This window comes from Myxine glutinosa, chromosome 3 (genome assembly GCF_964187855.1).
Source record: "Myxine glutinosa chromosome 3, kmMyxGlut1.1, whole genome shotgun sequence".
Taxonomy (NCBI): Eukaryota; Metazoa; Chordata; class Myxini; order Myxiniformes; family Myxinidae; genus Myxine; species Myxine glutinosa.
The window spans coordinates 36,906,522-36,924,612 of NC_136263.1; the positions used below are offsets into that span (position 1 = coordinate 36,906,522).

The following is an 18,091-nucleotide window of genomic DNA, read 5'->3' on the forward strand; positions in this document are numbered from 1 at the left end:
GGTGACTGATGTTCTTTCCAATAGCATTATCCAAGGTTTATTCTGCCATGCAACATTAGACTCATTTTGAGATCGTTCAACTCCACGGATTACCCAGATGCCTCGAGTCGAGACCACCCAATCGCTGCATTCCTTTAAACAGTTCAAGCTTTGGTGTACAGTGTTTTTATATTAACTTCAGCCACTGATTTTGAGGAAATATGAGGCAGTTATTTCTCTGGAGGAAACTTGTTTATTTACGTGTCTTCAACAGCATGTGGCACTCTTCGGATACACAAACATTGTTGATAAACACTGGTGCTGTGTACATGCTCACGGACATCTGAAATCAACAATCGTCAAGCCAAATTTGTCAAACAGGATGCTCTGCAATTTGCATTATATTAAGCAACGTGAGGGTTCATTGAACACCGTAGTCTTGAGACAAAATTACATGGGCGTGGTCTGTGAGTGGCAAATTTGATTGGTTGAGATGATGTAAAATGCTGAAATATTTTGTTCAAGTGGGTACTGATAAACTGGAGGTTTTTGAAAGTATCAAAAAGGTGATTTGTATTCTAAAGTGTTCAAGTATATAATTCAATTGAAATAAAATAAAGATTTTAAAGGTTGTAGAATAATTTATTTTTTTTACTACCATTGATGCAGTATCTTTATACACCACCTTATCTAACACATTACATTAGTTATTTGTGCCTGTTGTTTGTGTCTTTTATGACTTCCTTAAAAACAGTAAGTTTCCTGTTTATCTCACTCCACTTTGCGCATGCACAATCGGGACAAATTCAGAGCCAAAGTTCTGATAAACTACAGATTTGTTTTCCGATTCGTGTTCAAAATAAACCATTCAATTGAACTCAAGTCGCTCCTTCATCATAAACTGATGGTTGTGGACAGACGAACAAAGTGAACCTATTTCTTATCCCTGCTTTTCGCGTCGTTCACGTCGGGTAAAATTTGTAGCTGTTTTCCCGATTTCCCAAGTTGGCATACGTGTACATTTTTTAATCTGTACCTTTTGTCAAAAACTACCAGTTTTATTTATTTGATATTTTGCAACTCTGTCCCCCAAATACTCCTCCAGGTCGCACAAGATCTGTCTGCAACCCTCTTCTGGTGAAACTGCCAAAATCAAGACTATCTGCTCACCTTCACTCTTTCATTCCTCTTTTCTCCCACCTCTGGAACAAACTCCCCCACTCCCTTCAATCCCACTCATCCCTCCAGGTCTTTACAACAGCTGTTCACCACCATCTCTTATCTTCCCCCATCCAAAACCTTGATCTTTTCTACCCCCGTTAATTCACCCCCAGATCCACTTTTCTGAAATACCGACTTCTTTCCTGGACGTCCGAGCAGTGTCCATGTGGTTTTTACCTCTCCCACCCCCCCTTACCACGCCTCCTCCCCCCAAGCCCTCTCCCTCCCACAGATCTCACGATGTCCCTGCTCTCATATGTTGTACTTGCGTACTTCCCCCTCTCTCCCATTCTTGTCTCCCGCTCCCTTTATTTCGTCTTATGTGTCTTTGCCATTAATGTTGGCTCTCACACGAGCCTCGATGTTGCATACAAAAAAAAAACTCAATTGTTGACTATCACTGTGACTTGTTCCACGTGATATTTCTTAGGGGTCTAAGTTTCCTCATTGATAAATTAACCGTAAATGCATGGATGTTGACACAATAGTAAATATCAAATTTAAGTCTTTCTTGCATAATTGAACTTGAATCGGTTGATTTTGGGGGAGGAGGGAGGAACATACCCTTCGTTGCACATTTGTGTTTGTATTTTATTTTGCATCATCATGGTATTTTGTATATAAGCTTGTTTTCACTTGGATTAAGATGCCCTTCTGAAAAATTTCTCATTGTATAAAATATTCAGGTATTCCAGGTGCAGATAAATTTGCCTTTGTTAACTTCAAATGGCTCCTGCGTGACATATTGTGGTGGCTGTCTTCAATCCTGCCCTAACTAGCTTCAGTTAAACATGAGGCCTGGCCATCCAGTTCATGAAAGACTTGGGTGAGGTGGGTGTGCTCTATTAGCTTCTGACCTCAACTTAATGGGATCATATTGAAGAAACCTTGAAGCGCAACGAAATGGGAAATGGTCTAAGAATTCAAAATCTGGAGAGCGCAAACTTTATTGAGCCTGCTTAATAACCAATTTAAACTTTCTTCATCTGTGGCGGTTTCCACTGCCACCAAACCAGCTCTGCAATAACCAGCCATGGCATTGCAACTAACACCTATGACTCCTGACCCAATTTGTTCCCCAACAAGAACTAAAAACAATGTTCTTTGGAGATTGATTTGTTGTAAACAATATGTTCAGTGTGACAGCCATTTTTCTTATACCCTGCATGGGTGTATTTATTACCTCCGCCACCAAAGGTGGATGGAGGTTATGTTTTCACCCCTGTCTGTCTGTCTGTCTGTCTGTGAACAAAATATCTCAAAAAATTGTGGACGGGTTCGGACAAAATTTGGCAGACATGTAGCGTATGTGACAAGGACGAAATGATTAGATTTTGGTGAAGATCTGGTTTCGGATCCGGCTACTAGAAAAATTTTAAGTGATTCTTCACCATTGGGAGATGGGGCCAAAAATTATACATAGCAGGATATCTCAAAAAGTTGTGGACGGATTTGGACGAACCTTGGTGGACCGGTTGGGTGTCTGACAAGGACGATTAGATTCGATTTTGGTGAAGATCTGAATATGGATTCGGATATGAGAATTATTTATTTTTAAAGTGATTCTTCACCATTGGGAGATGGGGCCAAAAATTATACATAACAGGATATCTCAAAAAGTTGTGGACGGATTTGGACGAACCTTGGTGGACCGGTTGGGTGTCTGACAAGGACGATTAGATTCGATTTTGGTGAAGATCTGAATATGGATTCGGATATGAGAATTATTTATTTTTAAAGTGATTCTTCACCATTGGGAGATGGGGCCAAAAACTATACAAAGCAGGATATCTCAAAAAGTTTTGGACGGATTTGGACGAAACGTGGTGGACCAGTTGTGTGTGTGATAAAGAAGAATCGATTCAATTTTGGTGAAGATCCGGATCCGGCTAGTAGAATTTTTAAAGTGATTCTTCACCATTCAGCGATATGGCCAACCAGGCGGAGGTATGTTCTCTACTGAGTGATGTTCTACTTCGGTATGTGACAATATTGTCATCGTCAAATTGATTCTGTGACTTCCCCACACTGCTTCTTGAGAGTTTGTTATCTTTGTGTGAACACTTGACTTCCCCTGAGAAATAATTGCACGGATTTAAACTCGGACTCTGAGCGTGCCAGGTCATTCCACATTGGTGCGTGCAATGTGTAACCGTGAGATAGATGACCTCATCTTGAAATGTTTCATGGAGAAAGTGAAGAACAGGGAGGGACTGGTACACGCATCTTGCATGAAGCAATGTGTGCACACGTAGAAACCCGGATCATCCAACAAGAAGGGGAGGGGTAGGGTGGAGGGTGGAGGGGGAAGGGAAGGGGGGACGGAGGGGGGAGGGGGAAGGGGGCGGGAAGGGGATGGCCAGTCAACAATGACGTTGCAGTTCTCATGGTCGGAGAGCAGCACAAGAATCGGACATAGTCCTGCATCTATCTATAATTCCAGTAATCTCTGTGTGTTTGTTTGTTTGTACGTTTGTACGTTTGTTTGTCTGTGACCGCTGTTTCTCGACAACCACGGGTCCGATATACTTGAAACTTGCCAGGTATATTGCTGGGGACCCGAGGATGTGCCTTTTCAAGGTTTGAAATTAATCGGACAAGTACTTACCGAGCTATGGCGATTTAGCCGTTCGCCGTTCGCTTTGGCGTTGCGAATGGACCAAACCATTGCATGTAAATAGAGGGGGGGGGTTCTGTGGTCGTTGCGAATGGACCAAACCATTCATGTAAATAGAGGGGGGGGGGGGGTTCTGTGGTCGTTACTGCCACGTGGTTTCAAAGTTTTTTTTTGTTGTTGTTGTTTGCACGCATGTTTTTTTGCACCCACGTACGGGCACGCCCTAGGATGTTTACACACACACACCCCTACACAAATTTTTTTTTTTTTTTTTTTTTGGCAAGGAACGGGCACCCACGTACGGGCACGTCCTAGCTTATATATAGTACGGGCATGCCCTAGTATTTGCAACAGCACGAAGCGGATTTTGGAGACTCACCGATCCTGTGACGTCCTCCAGTACCGGCGTTGCCGGGCGGGGGAAGGGAGACCCGTACATTCCCAACCCGTACATTCGCCCTCTCGACTCAAGCTCACTCGGACAAAAGCCTCGCACAAATTACACCGTGAAGGCCCAATGGTCATGTCTATGCCACAAATCACGGGCGCACTGAATTGAAAATATATAGAACGCTCATACTCCGTGAAAAGTGAAGCCGCCGTGTCGCCATCTTGGTCAGCACGACTCGACCAACTCGCTTAGCGGATCTCGTTTTGTGCGGCAAGAAACTGCTCCAATCGGTTACGGAAGGGTTGTGGAAAGACGTTTCACAGCTGTTTCAAAGACATTTAATTCATATCGCACAAAATCGATACAAAACACGATCGCATAAAAGGTGAAGTGACGTGTGACGGGATGGAACATCACGTGATCGCTCTGAGCGAATCAGTCTGGCGGCGGGAATGGAACATCACGTGATCGCTCTGAGCGAATCAGCGAGCTGCTCTGGAACCGGCTGAGATTAGCGGGTACTTCGCTGAAATGCGCTGAGGTAAATATGAATAAAAAATATGGATCGTCAAATATTTTGAGTTCGGCCATGTTCGTCCCACGCTCAATGGCCATGTCTATGTCAAATATCAAGCACGTAAGCCTCTCCGTTTAGGAGTCTATCGGTAACATTACACACACACACACACACACACACACACACACACACACACACACACACACACACACACACACACACACACACAAACGGTGTTTTATATACAGTATATAGATAATGCGTACATAATGACATAATGTACAACACTGGGCAAAAGTCTCTGCCACATTCAAGAATTACTGTATATGGATGTTATGAGAAACAACAATTTACTTAAAGCCTCCACTAGTGTTTTCTACTATGATAACTGGAGAGTTCATAGAACATCTCACCCCGAGCAATCTGGAAAAAAAAATTAAGATGTTCTTCATCATGGGCGTGGTCTGAGAGGAAGAAGCTTGATTTGTCGAGATGATGTCACATGCCATAATATTTTGTCAAAGTACTGCTAAACGGAAGGATTTTGAAAATGGAAAGTATCAAAACGCGATTAGTGTTCTACAATGTTCAACTCTATAATTGGATTAAAATAAAGATTTTAAAAGTTGTACAAATTAAATTCACAAGTTTGCCGCCGTTAATGCAGCATCAATTCCTATTTCTCAATTCCTGATTCCTCAAGAATCCTCAAGAATCAATTCCTGATTCTGCAACTGGTCCTGACGGCATCAGCCCACGGGTCCTAAAATCATGTTCTCCGCTCTTTCACTCCCTCTCTCTGTTCTCTTCACCCTCTCTTTTGCTCAAGGTCATCTGCCATCTGCTTGGAAATCAGCCAACATCACCGCTTTGCACAAAAAAGGTGCAAAAACAGATCCTAGCAACTACAGACCAATCAGCCTTCTCCCAATTATCAGCAAAGTCATGGAATCCATCATTGCTTCAGATATGAAATCTTTCCTCTTCTCCAATGGCTTGATCTCTGATCATCAATTTGGTTTCAGACCTGGTCACTCTACTCTGGACATGCTGCTTCTGCTTTCTCAACAATGGATGGAGGTCCTCAACGCCAAACAGGAAATTAGAGCTGTCTCCCTTGACATTTCACGTGCCTTCGATACGGTCTGGCACCCCGCTCTGCTCACCAAACTCTCCTCCTTTGGTATCCATGGAAATCTCCACGCATGGCTGGCGGACTTCCTCTCTGGTCATAGTCAACGTGTGGCCCTGAATGGGTTTCTCTCATCTCCTCTTCCTGTTCAGGCTGGAGTTCCCCAAGGTAGTGTTCTGGGCCCTGTGCTTTTTCTGGTCTTCATCAATGATCTCTCTGACTCTCTTGAAAATCCTCTCTATCTCTTTGCTGACGACTCTACTCTCTGTCGCTCCATTCCTCATCCCTCAGATCGGCAGTCTGCTGCCTCCTCACTCTCTGCAGACCTGGACAAAATCACAGACTGGGCAAACAAATGGAACATGTCTTTCAATCCTGATAAATCTCACACTCTTACGATGTCTCTCCGAAAAGACCGACTGGAAAACCCTCCCATCCACTTTCTGAATAATCCTCTCCAAGAAGTTCTGTCACTCAAGCTTTTGGGTCTCACTATTTGACATGATCTTTCCTGGGAAAACCACATTTCAAATGTGGCCTCCAAAGCCAGTCGCCGACTGAGCATCCTCCGTCGTGCGAAGTCCTTCCTTGGCACACCTGAGCTCCTCACCACATACAAGGCTTTCATCCGCAGCTCTATGGAATACTGCTCTCCCCTCTGGTCTGGTGCTCCTGCCTCACACCTAGCTCGTCTTCACGCTGTTGAAACCAATGCGTTCAGAATCATTGGAATCTCCCGCGATGAAGCTAACTCCAAGGGCCTTTCACTCACTCACCGCAGGCAGGTTGGTGGTCTTTCCGTCTTCTACCGACTCCTCTCTGGCCTTGCCCCCCCCCAGCTCTCTCTGGGCTCTGTCCCCCAAATATTCCTACAGGTCGCACAAGATCTGCCTGCAACCCTCTTATGGTTAAACTGCCAAAATCAAGACTTTCTGCTCACCTTCACTCCTTCATTCCTCTTTCCTCCCGCCTCTGGAACAAACTCCCTCACTCTCTTCAATCCCACTCCACCCTCCAGGTCTTTAAAACAGCTGTTCACCACCATCTCTTATCCTCCCCCATCCAAAACCTTGATCTTTTCTACCCCCGCTAATTTCGGTCCCCTTGTGTTTTATACCTCTCCCCCCCCCTCCCCCCTTCCCACGCCTCCTGCCCCCAAGCCCTCTCCCTCCCACACTTCTCCCTGCTCTCAAATGTTGTGGTTTGTGTGCTTCCCCTTCTCTCCCCATCTTGTCTTCCGCTCCCTCTTTTTGTGTGTTTTGTTTGTCTGGTTGATTTGTTTGTGAAATAAATGTTAGCTCTTTCACGAGCCTCGATTCAGTATACAAAAAAAAAAAAAAAAAAAATCCTATTTAACGGCCACCATTATCCCACCTTTCTTGTGGGGTCGCCGGGGGAAGCTTGGTCCGAGTCTACACCAACCGGCTGGCCAGACCCGACGATCGACTAGTTAGGGAAGGAATTTGGTCATGGTGCCGGCGATAGCTCGACTACTGTTCACGAAGGATACCGTGGGATTTTAACGTCCACCAACGAATTCTGGCAGTTTGGCGATGCATCGTCTTTTACACTACCTTATTTAACTCGTTACATTAGTTATTCCTGCCTGTTGTTTGTGTCCTTTATGACATCCCTAAAAACAGTAAGCTTCCTGTTTGGAATTATTTTCAATTTTATTTGACTGCCAGACAGGTAGACAGTAAAACCATAGGGGCAATACTTCTGGCGCTCACCTGGTAGATTAAACAGTATACTACAATGACTAAAGGTATTGTTACGGATCGCGGTTAAGATGTTATATTGACCGAGCGGTGGTGTATTACCGCGACCTAACAGTTCCCCCGATTCACCCCAAACTTTGGCCGTATCGCACCGCAGCTGCCCAATCTGGAAAAGACTAAAACGACGAATGCAAAGAGGAAGACGAAGGCAAAGAAAGGTTTGGAAATACTACTAAATTTATTTACTATTTACACACATAAGCAAAAAGAAAGCAGTCACGTTTATTTACAACACATAAGACGCAGGTGACACAGTGCAACGCTAGCTTACCTACAGTCTTAATTAACCCAGGGACAGAACAAACAAAAGACAGACTCACACGGGGAATGATGACAGGAATCGGCTGGAAGGAGAGGATGGCTTGGAGCTGTATTGTGCAGCACGATCAGCGCGTTTAGCAGCCGCCGTTCCTTCGCGGCCCTGCTCAAAACCACCGTCCAGGCCCCAAGTGGCTGTTGGGTGTTGTTGCTGCTGTGGCCGCCGCTGCTTTCCCAGGATTACAACAGGCTTTGTGCTTTCTGGGATGTCCTCTCCTTGGATGTTCTCTATGTTCTCTTGGTCCAATCACTCCTCACCACCGACCACTCAACGCAACCAACGCAACCACTGACCACCACAACGCAACCACTGACGACCAAAACCACACAGCTCAGCTCTGCTTCTTGGACCCTCTCTCTTCTCAACGGCTTGGGCTCCCTTTTGTCTGCCGGTCAAAGCTCCTCTCTCAAAGCTTGTCTCAGCTTCTCTTTTGGGAGCGTCGCGCTGCGGATTCTAGCTGCGGTCACGCCTGCTCATTCCCTCCTCTCAGCGCCTTTCTTTCTTCTTCAAAGCTCGACTGCCTGGGGGAGCGTCGCGCTGTGGGTTATATAGGCCCCGCCCCTCAACCTTTTCGAACCTCCCCGATCGCTCTTCCTCCGCCCTCTCTAGCCAAACCCCTGGCTCATGGTTGGTCGAGTGGGGCTGGCTCACTCCTCCCCTCTATGACGAGGTGGAGACACGCCTTTCTTCTCCGACCCTGCCTCGTGGTCAATGGCGGTTATTGGAGGGGAGGTAATTGCCAAACGACGAAAAGGGGGAATGGAGGTTTTGGGAATGGGAATGAAGGGAATCTATCTCTTTCACTGGTGCAATGGAGTACTTCAATTAATGGGAGACACAGCCTTACCCTAAAACACAGAATAAGATATAACTATCGAACAGGGGTATTCTATTATTGGCTGACGTGTATGCTTGTGGACTAATTATGGGATGCCCTTTTACCTTTACACAGCTCCGGAGGCAGGGGGCGCAGAATAAACAATAATAATAATTCACACAATAAAAAATATATACAGTCCTCATATCCGCAACAGTATTTTAAACCAATTTTAATGCTTGCTAGGAGACAGGGCAGCATGTAGTATCATACTAACATAATCATAAGACTTTAAACAAACAAACAAAAAAATACCTATTTTGGGGGCAACCCCCCAATAGACCCCTCACGGCCCGATTTTTATTAAGTGTCGTGAACAAACTTTGGTACATCACGGGTGATGAAGGTTGTGGTCAAGTTTCATTGAAATCGTTGTGTAGTTTCAGAGAAGAAAGCAAATTCCTATTTTGGGGGGTCAAACCTGGATCCACTTTGACCCCCGGTAAACCTCCTCAGACCCAGATTTTTTTTAATGCAGTGAACAAACTTTAGTCACAACATAACAAATATAATTTGTTCCAAACTTGGTCGCAATCCCATCAGCGGTTTCGGAGAAGAAGTTTCAAGTGTTTAAGGACGGGCGGACGGACAATGCGCCTTCGCTAAAAAATAATCTCACTCCTCTCTGTGAATGTCAGATCCAAAGTACTGATAAACTACAGGCTCGTGTTCAAAATATAACATTCAATTTAAATGGAGTTGTTCCTCGATCAGAAAATTGCATATTTATGGACAGACAGACAAAGTGAACCAATTACTTAACCTCATTTTCGCTTCGCGTTTACGGGTAACAAGTTTGACTATTATTAACACACCTTAGTTTGAGTGAGAAGAAACCAAGTTTACCCTTTAGCAATATTTAATTCACATTGATCAGAATCATGAAAAACTTGTGATCACAACTCAGAAGGTAAACTAAACAGGAGCAGGTAATGTGAAGTGGTGTAGTAGCTAATCCATCACATTTACCAATCAAATCTAATTGATGACTCATTGTCAGGTGTTCCTCAACATTAACGTCAGGTGTTCCTCTCGACATATCCATAAAGCTAAAGACCCACTTTTCGTATGTACTGCATAATATAATATCACTATGAACTGTTAGATTGAAATAAAAAGGCTCTAATTTCAGCCGAATATCACCATGGAATTGTGTTTCACCATAAAAGAATGGCATTGATTGTAATATCTTGCATCACTCAATTTTCAAGGTGTGGTATCCGAAACGCAATCAACAAGTACAGAGAAACATAATCTGCAATTGACAAAACCAGGACTAGAAGACCCAAAAAGCTGTCTAACAAGGACGAGCAATACTTAGAAGATAATCTACTTAAGGAATAGAAAGAAGACAAGTGTTTAATGGATATTGGGTCAGCTGTTTTCGTCCATCCACCAACCTTATACATAGATTTAAATATAAATTGTTACGTTTGTGGGGGTAGGTAATGAAATACCATAGTGGAGATAGAACTGTGTAGAGTAGCATCCACCAACCACATACATAGATTTAGACATATATTGTTATGTTTGCGGGGGTAGGTGATGAAATACCATAGTGGAGATAGAACTGTGTGGAGTAGCATCCACCAACCATATACATAGATTTAGATGATATTGTTGCGGATTCGGGGGTCGGCGCTCCCCTTATCAAGGGGGGGTTAATCCCCTTGTATTTTAAGCTGGCCGTCCCCCAATCCTGGAAATTATGACGCCCCTTCCGGTCGGAATCAGCTAGGGTGATTGGTCAATGAAGTCCCAAATACCTACTTACTAACCCGACCGCGAGCAGGGAAATAACTCCCGCTCGAACCATGGATAAGATGGAATATTGCCGAGCGGTTAGCAATCTGCGATCCGAGCCGTTAACAAATGACTAAACCCGATCCTGAGCGGTTTCCAAATCGTGCCACAGGTACTCAATTGAAAGAAAGGATGGAGGCGATCGAATAAGAGGAAACCAGAGTAAGGGAAGAACAAAGAGTGGGTTTATTAATTGTGTACAAAAACCCAAAGAGGAAACGAAAGCATGTACAAGAAGAAGAAGAAACAAAAGGACACAGGGAAAGCTTATCTATACAGTCTTAACTTATCACGACCCCAGGACAAACAGACAGACTCACACGGAATTATAGTGGTAGGGGAGGAAGGTCCAAGCAGATGGTCTAGGCGATGGGATCCGGCTCCGGTCCACTCCAGTCCAGGCTTCGGTTCCGCGGGTGAAACCCGGCAGGCAGCTTTGCGCGTATCGTCGGACGCGAGTGGACCTTACGTATCTCGGGGGGGACTGGGAGGCTACGCACGGGATAAACGTTTAGCGTGCCAACGCTCTCTCTCTCTCCCGATCAATGGCTCGTATCACGGGCAGTTCGTGCAATGCAATCCCCGGCGCAGTCCTTGCACAGTGCGCGTTTCCCAGCGAGTCCATGGCGCAGTCCGTTTCAGCCCCGAGTCGACTCTCAGTTCACTCTCGTAAAAAGGCTCGCGCTGGCGCTTATATTACACGCTCACAGATCAATCCGCGTTCTGTGAAACCACGCCCGGTAGCAAGCTCACCTCAGCCCTGGTTGGTTGGCGAGGGCTCACCGGCTCCGCCCTTGACGGCGAGTTGATAGGGCCACGCCTCGTTCCCGTGTCCCGCCCCCTTTTTCCTCGGCCTTAGACCGTGTGTTCAATGGTGTTTGGAGCGAGGCAGCGAATGCTGCTGGTCAAGCAGAGGCACGTAATAGAATTGGGAGGGACAGGCCCCGACTGTAGGGGCGCATACTGGCGTAGCTTGGAGAGAGCGGCTGGCCAACAAGCGAATGGGGCCTATCTTATTTAATTAATACAACGCAGATTCAACTATTGGGAACACAGCCTTATCTGAAACACATACTAAGGAAATAACTGAAAGTCCTATGGTGTCCTACGTATTGCTGTGGACTAACTATGGGTGCGACCTTTGACCTTTTAAATGATGGAATATTATTTACATTATTTACAGTATTTACAAAGTGAGGGGTTCTAAAAACCGCAACAATAAATTGTTATGTTTGTGGGGGTAGGTAATGAAATACCATAGTGGAGATAGAACTGTGTCGGGTAGCATCCACTAACCATACACATAGATTTAGATATATATTGTTACGTTTGTGGGGGTAGGTAATGAAATACCATAGTGGAGATAGAACTGTGTAGAGTAGCATCCACAAACCTTAGACATAGATTTAGACATATATTGTTATGTTTGCGGGGGTAGGTGATGAAATACCATAGTGGAGATAGAACTGTGTAGAGTAGCATCCACCAACCTTATACATAGATTTAGACATATATTGTTATGTTTGCGGGGGTAGGTGATGAAATACCAGAGTGGAGATAGAACTGTGTAGAGTAGCATCCACCAACCTTATACATAGATTTAGACACATATTGTTATGTTTGCAGGGGTAGGTGATGAAACACCTTCGTGGAGATAGATCTGTGTCGGTTAGCATCCACCAACCATACACATAGATTTAGATATATATTGTTATGTTTGTGGGGGTAGGTGATCAAATACCATCGTACTGTTTCGTTCATCCACCAATAGTATGAAGGTCATTTTTCAAATCAGTAGGTAAAGGATGTAGTGCAGGAAGTAGGCCTCTGTTGTGAAGGGGGAACCAGACTTAAAGGCTAAAATATTCTCAATAACAGAAATTGGATTACGAATCAATGGTCAAAGGTGCTTTAGACAGACGAGTCAAAGTTTCAGTTGTTTGAATCCAATCGAAGACATTACGAGAGAGAGGACCAAAATCCTTGCTTGACGCCAACAAGGAAGCAGGGAGGATGTTCAATTCAGGTTTGGGGTGCATATCCTCAAGTGATGTTCTACAAGCGTTATGCCTAGGTCGCCGGTCAGTGAAGTGATGTGACTTGACAAAGTGGAAGACGCAAGGCGGCCATCTTGGATTTTGACGTGGCGACCCAATTTTCAATAACGTTCTCCCATATGCATAGATACACCCACCCAGCAGATTAGAAGTTAGTAGTTCGTTTATTTTTCAAGATATTTCGCTCACAAGGTTCAGACATATATATGGTGGCGGCCATCTTGGATTTTGACGTGGCGACCCAATTTTCAATAGCGTTCTTCCTTACGCCTATATACACCCACACACCAGATTAGAAGTTGGTACTTCGCTTATTTTTCAAGATATTCCGCTCACAAGGTTCAGACACACATGGCGGTGGCCATCTTGGATTTTGACGTGGGTTGCACCCACACACCAAATTAGAATTCGGTCCTTCGCTTGTGCACGCCCGCACGCACGCACGCACGCCCGCACACACGCACGGACGGACGGACGGACGCACGCACGCATGGACGGACGCACGGACGGACGCACACACGGACGGAGGGGAAAACCATAGTCCCCCTTTCGCTCCGCGGTGCGACGGGGGACAAAAATTGATGGTGTATTGACCGCAGCAAGGGTACAAACCCTGCGGTACAAGACTTCTTGTTTTTTTTTCCGAAACTTCATCTTGTAGGAATATGATAATCCAAAACACTCAGCTGGAATAATTAAAACTTGTTCACCAAAGTAAGAGGAAAGCTAGCGGCCTTCATCGCATGGAATGGCCAATCAAATCCAAGATCTCGATACCATTGAAGTCGTGCGCGATTATTTGGACGAAGAAAAAGCAAAAATGAATCCCGGCAACTTCGACAGTCTTTGGAAAATCTTGGAAGATGCTTGGAACACCGTTCCGCAGAGGTTTTTAACAAGACTGTTTGAAGGTGACCCTCCAAGAATTCCAATGGTTTTTAATGAAAAGGGCGGACAGATTCACTATTACTTTATATCAAGGTATAAATTTTCTTATTTGAATAAGATTCTAAGCTCATTGTTACGAATGAGGATTGTTGTTTTATTTTATTTTTATTTTTTTGTTCTTTTCAAGTGTCAGGGAGGCCTAGTGATTGCAGCCTTAATGTGTATAATCCTGCGAAATGGCGACTCGAAATGCAATGGCTTTCACCAAACACTGAGTTGCATTGTTGGAAAATGCCCTTTCCATCTGTGAATGGAATGTGGGGCTGGGAAGAGGGGAAAAAGAACCGTTTCTTTGTTTAGTACTGGCCTTGGTCTTGTGCTTTATGTTTAGGCCTAGTACATGGGCAAACTGTGCTACATGTATGTGGTTGTGGGAGTCAGTGAAGAATATAAATATGTGTCCTCTGATCAAGCGAAGTATTTCTTCACCTGGCTCGGTGATGTTTGATATCCTAGACAACCGACCTGATGGAAAAGCAATGAACCACCTTTAGAGGCCATTTTTCCTCCGCAGAGCAGGGATTGGCCTTTTTTGGGCACCGTGGTCCCCTTTTTTGGGCACCGTGGTCCCCTTTTTTGGGCACCGTGGTCCCCTTTTTGGGGCACCGTGGTCCCCTTTTTTGGGCACTGTGGTCCCCATTTTTGGGCACTGTGGTCCCCTTTTTTGGGCACCGTAGTCCCCTTTTTTGGGCACCGTGGTCCCCTTTTTGGGCACCGTGGTCCCCTTTTTGGGGCACCGTGGTCCCCTTTTTTGGGCACTGTGGTCCCCATTTTTGGGCACTGTGGTCCCCTTTTTTGGGCACCGTAGTCCCATTTTTTGGGCACTGTGGTCCCCTTTTTTGGGCACCGTGGTCCCCTTTTTTGGGCACCGTGGTCCCCTTTTTTGGGCACCGTGGTCCCCTTTTTTGGGCACCGTGGTCCCCTTTTTTGGGCACCGTGGTCCCCTTTTTTGGGCACCGTGGTCCCCTTTTTTGGGCACCGTGGTCCCCTTTTTTGGGCACCGTGGTCCCCTTTTTTGGGCACCGTAGTCCCCTTTTTTGGGCACCGTGGTCCCCTTTTTTGGGCACCGTGGTCCCCTTTTTGGGGCACCGTGGTCCCCTTTTTTGGGCACTGTGGTCCCCATTTTTGGGCACTGTGGTCCCCTTTTTTGGGCACCGTAGTCCCATTTTTTGGGCACTGTGGTCCCCTTTTTTGGGCACCGTGGTCCCCTTTTTTGGGCACCGTGGTCCCCTTTTTTGGGCACCGTGTTCCCCTTTTTGGGGCACCGTGGTCCCCTTTTTGAAGCAATGTTTTACGGCCGGATGCCCTTCCTGCCGCCAACCCTGTTAGTCGCCTCTTGGCACACACAAGGAATTACCAGTGAACTGGTACTCAACTTGCCGACTTCAGAAGGATGACAGGCTGAGTCAAGCCTCCTGGCGTTAATTCAGCGATCGACCGGGATTCGAACCCAGGATCCTATGATCCCAAACCAGCCCCCGAACCGCTGACTCGTGTAAGGTCAGAGAATGCTTGAGTCAAATGGACACGCTAAGCTCAGTTGAATGTCTATATAATATGTACTTTTCCTTCTGTACAACTTCCACAGGCAACTGTTCCCTGCTTTCTTGCACAGCTGTTTCATTATTGGCAAGATGGAGCTCGTTTCTGTGCCACGTGTAAACAATTATGATTCTACTGTCTCACACATGTCAGGCAGCTCAAGTCATGGTTCTCGGTGAGGATAATGATGCAGGCTTTCATAGACTTGGGTTCAAGGATCACTTAGAAAAGAGGTGTCTGAGTTACTTCCCGAGCTTACTCCCAGATTATCCGTGATGTCAAAGGGAGTTTCCGATGTAATTTGTCATTCTTGTTATAAGATCATCTCCATTTAGTGTGGGGTTGACGTCACTTTTTAAGTGAACCAGCTGCCATGTACAAACATGCCAGGAGGTTTTGCTTGAGTCTCGACTGTGTCTGATTTGTTTGGGCATGCGACTGGCTACATTCCCTTCGCATCGCCACCCCGGTGGACAACTGCTGGGTGGCGAGTTGTTGTCATATTAGAATTGATTCTGTGGAACGAGGAGTTTTTGTTGCATTTTTGGATTTTGTTAACGGCTGACATGTTGAAGATGTGGACTCGTGAAAATGCAGAGCACAGAAATGTCCACAAGAGTTATGGAAGGCATCCGTTGACACCGCCACTGCTGAAGGTGGACGCAGGTTGTTTTCGCCCCTGTCTGTTTGTCTGTGAGCAGGATATCTCAAAAAGTTGTGGACGGATTCGAATGAAATTTGGCAGAGATGTACCGTATGTGACGTGGACTAAATGATGAGATTTTGGTGAAGATCCGGATCCGGCTACTAGAATTTTAAAAAGTGATTCTTCACCATTGGGAAATAGGGCCAAAAACGATATCTAGCAGGATATCTCAAAAAGTTATGGACGGATTTGGACGAAACTTGGTGGACCGGTTGAGTGTCTGACAAGGACAAATAGATTCGATTTTGGTGAAGATCTGAATATGGTTTCGGATATGAGAATTATTTAATTTATTAAGTGATTCTTCACCATTGGGAGAAAGGGCCAAAAACGATACATAGTGGGATATCTCAAAAAGTTATGGATGGATTTAGACAAAACTTGTTGGACAGGTTGTGTGTGTGACAAGGAAGAATCGTTTCAATTTTGGTGAAGATCCGGATCCGGCTAGTAGAATTTTTAAAGTGATTCTTCACCATTGAGTGATATGGCCAAACAGGTGACGTTCTAGTTAAAACTTTATTTATTTATTTACATTTATTACACTGATTTCAAAATACAGAATAAATGTAAAAACACAGTGTTTTAATAATTTCCTGCAAGGCAGGATCATACTTTCCCATCTCCTGTGCTTTCCTGCGTCAGGAAGGATGTTGAGGGTCCCAGGAGGGTGTTTAGCAGATCTACATTGATGATTCTTACCATAGCAGCTTTCACTTTCCCCAGGCAGGGACCTCTGTTTGTGTCGCAGACATCAGCCGCCATGGGCGAAGGCTGAAGGCGGACCAGGCACTCTGGCACAAAAGAATCTTCCCATCCAAGATGCCTTTGGGCAACGGGGAGACCAAGGTGGGTGCATCTTTGGGCTACCTGGAGACCAAGGTGGGTGCTCTTTGGGCTACCTGGAGACCAAGGTGGGTGCTTCGCCAGGAAATATGTCTTGAATGCTTCTCTTTCAATTCGCCACTCCCACAGACTCCAGGCCGAAGGATGTATCTTTCTCCTTTGATATGAAGGCGGTGGGTGGTTCGTGTGGCAGCCACCCGGCTGCTGGTTGCATCATTTCTTTTTCTGTGGGCGCGTCTGTCGCTGATGCCTCTTTATAACCAGTTACCTGGTACTCATTTTGCCGAAGGATAACAGGCTGAGTCAACCCCACCTGGCGTTAATTCAACGGGATTCGAACTCAGGACCTTATAGGATCCCAATCCCAATCCCAATCCCACCACCCCAACCATTAGGCCAACACCAGGTGATGATATGAAAGTGAGACTTTCCAATGAGTTTGAACAAATGATAAGGATCCCTAACTATTGTTTTTCCCATCGCATATTCCCCATTCAAAGAAGGAAATACTAGGTAAATATTGGTTTCACTTTGTGTTGTCATTTACCATATTTGTTTCCGATTAAGAGCACAAGGTAAAAAGTAGCGATTGTAGTGAATCGTAGGGAGTCGTGAAATGGCCAAGCGTCGTTTTGGGGATTCAAAGAGGCACAACTTACTGTAGCCGGTGTCGAAATGCTCCAGTGGAGTCGCTTGTGGTTTTGCCGAGGCGTTATCATTGGGAGCCAGGAACATGCGGCTTCCAGGGTTTGCTGTTGGACGCGCAGGATTTATACAAAAGCAGGGGGGGGGGGGGAAGTTCCTGGTCCATAGACTGTCCACCGAAGGCCACGAACGACAGCGACAAGGGGCAGTTGGCGCGACGGTACCTGGTGCTTTTAATGACGGCCGTTGGTGGGATAAAGTATCACGTTTCCAGGTGGGACTTGGAGTGGGTGTAGGTGTGGGGAAATGTCTCAAGTTACAGCGAAGGAGAAGAGGCAATGGAGGAAGAGTGCCCTGGTATGGCCACATAAGCTTATTGAACAGAAATACCTTGTTTTTCTTTCTCTATGTTCTCATCACCTTATCGAGGTTGTGTCACCACCTCCACTACCGAAGGTGGACGCAGGTTATGTCTTCACCCCTGTTTGTTTGTCTGTCTGCCTGATTGCTTTTTGGGTTTTTTTTGTCTGTGAACAGGATATCGCAAGACGTTATGGATGGATTTGGACGAAACGTGGTGGACATGTTGGGTGTTTGACAAGGACGAATCGATTCGATTTTGGTGAAGATTCGAATCTGAATATGATAATTTTTTTAATTTTAAAATCATTCTTCACCATTGAGAGGCAGGGCCAAAAACGATCAATATC

General features: G+C 45.4%; 2 protein-coding genes across 6 annotated transcripts in view; both read left to right on the plus strand.

Annotated features, from left to right (window-relative positions):
- Positions 1-18,091, plus strand: part of C3H2orf42 (chromosome 3 C2orf42 homolog) — a 357,660-nt gene that overhangs the window by 54,323 nt on the left and 285,246 nt on the right. The gene's annotated exons all lie outside the window — the stretch shown is intronic.
- The window catches only part of LOC137423667 (regulator of G-protein signaling 12), a 62,947-nt gene continuing 62,386 nt past the window's right edge, over positions 17,531-18,091 (plus strand). For 2 of the 5 annotated variants that reach the window (XR_013622806.1, XM_068111059.2), the window contains exon 1: positions 17,531-17,738. Coding sequence is in view for 4 of the 5 variants with exons in the window: in XM_068111059.2 (XP_067967160.2) it covers positions 17,688-17,738 (51 nt within the window). In the remaining variant the exon portion in view is untranslated. The remainder of the gene's footprint in view (positions 17,739-18,091) is intronic. The other 3 variants (XM_068111058.2, XM_068111061.2, XM_068111060.2) reach the window with 3 other exon arrangements.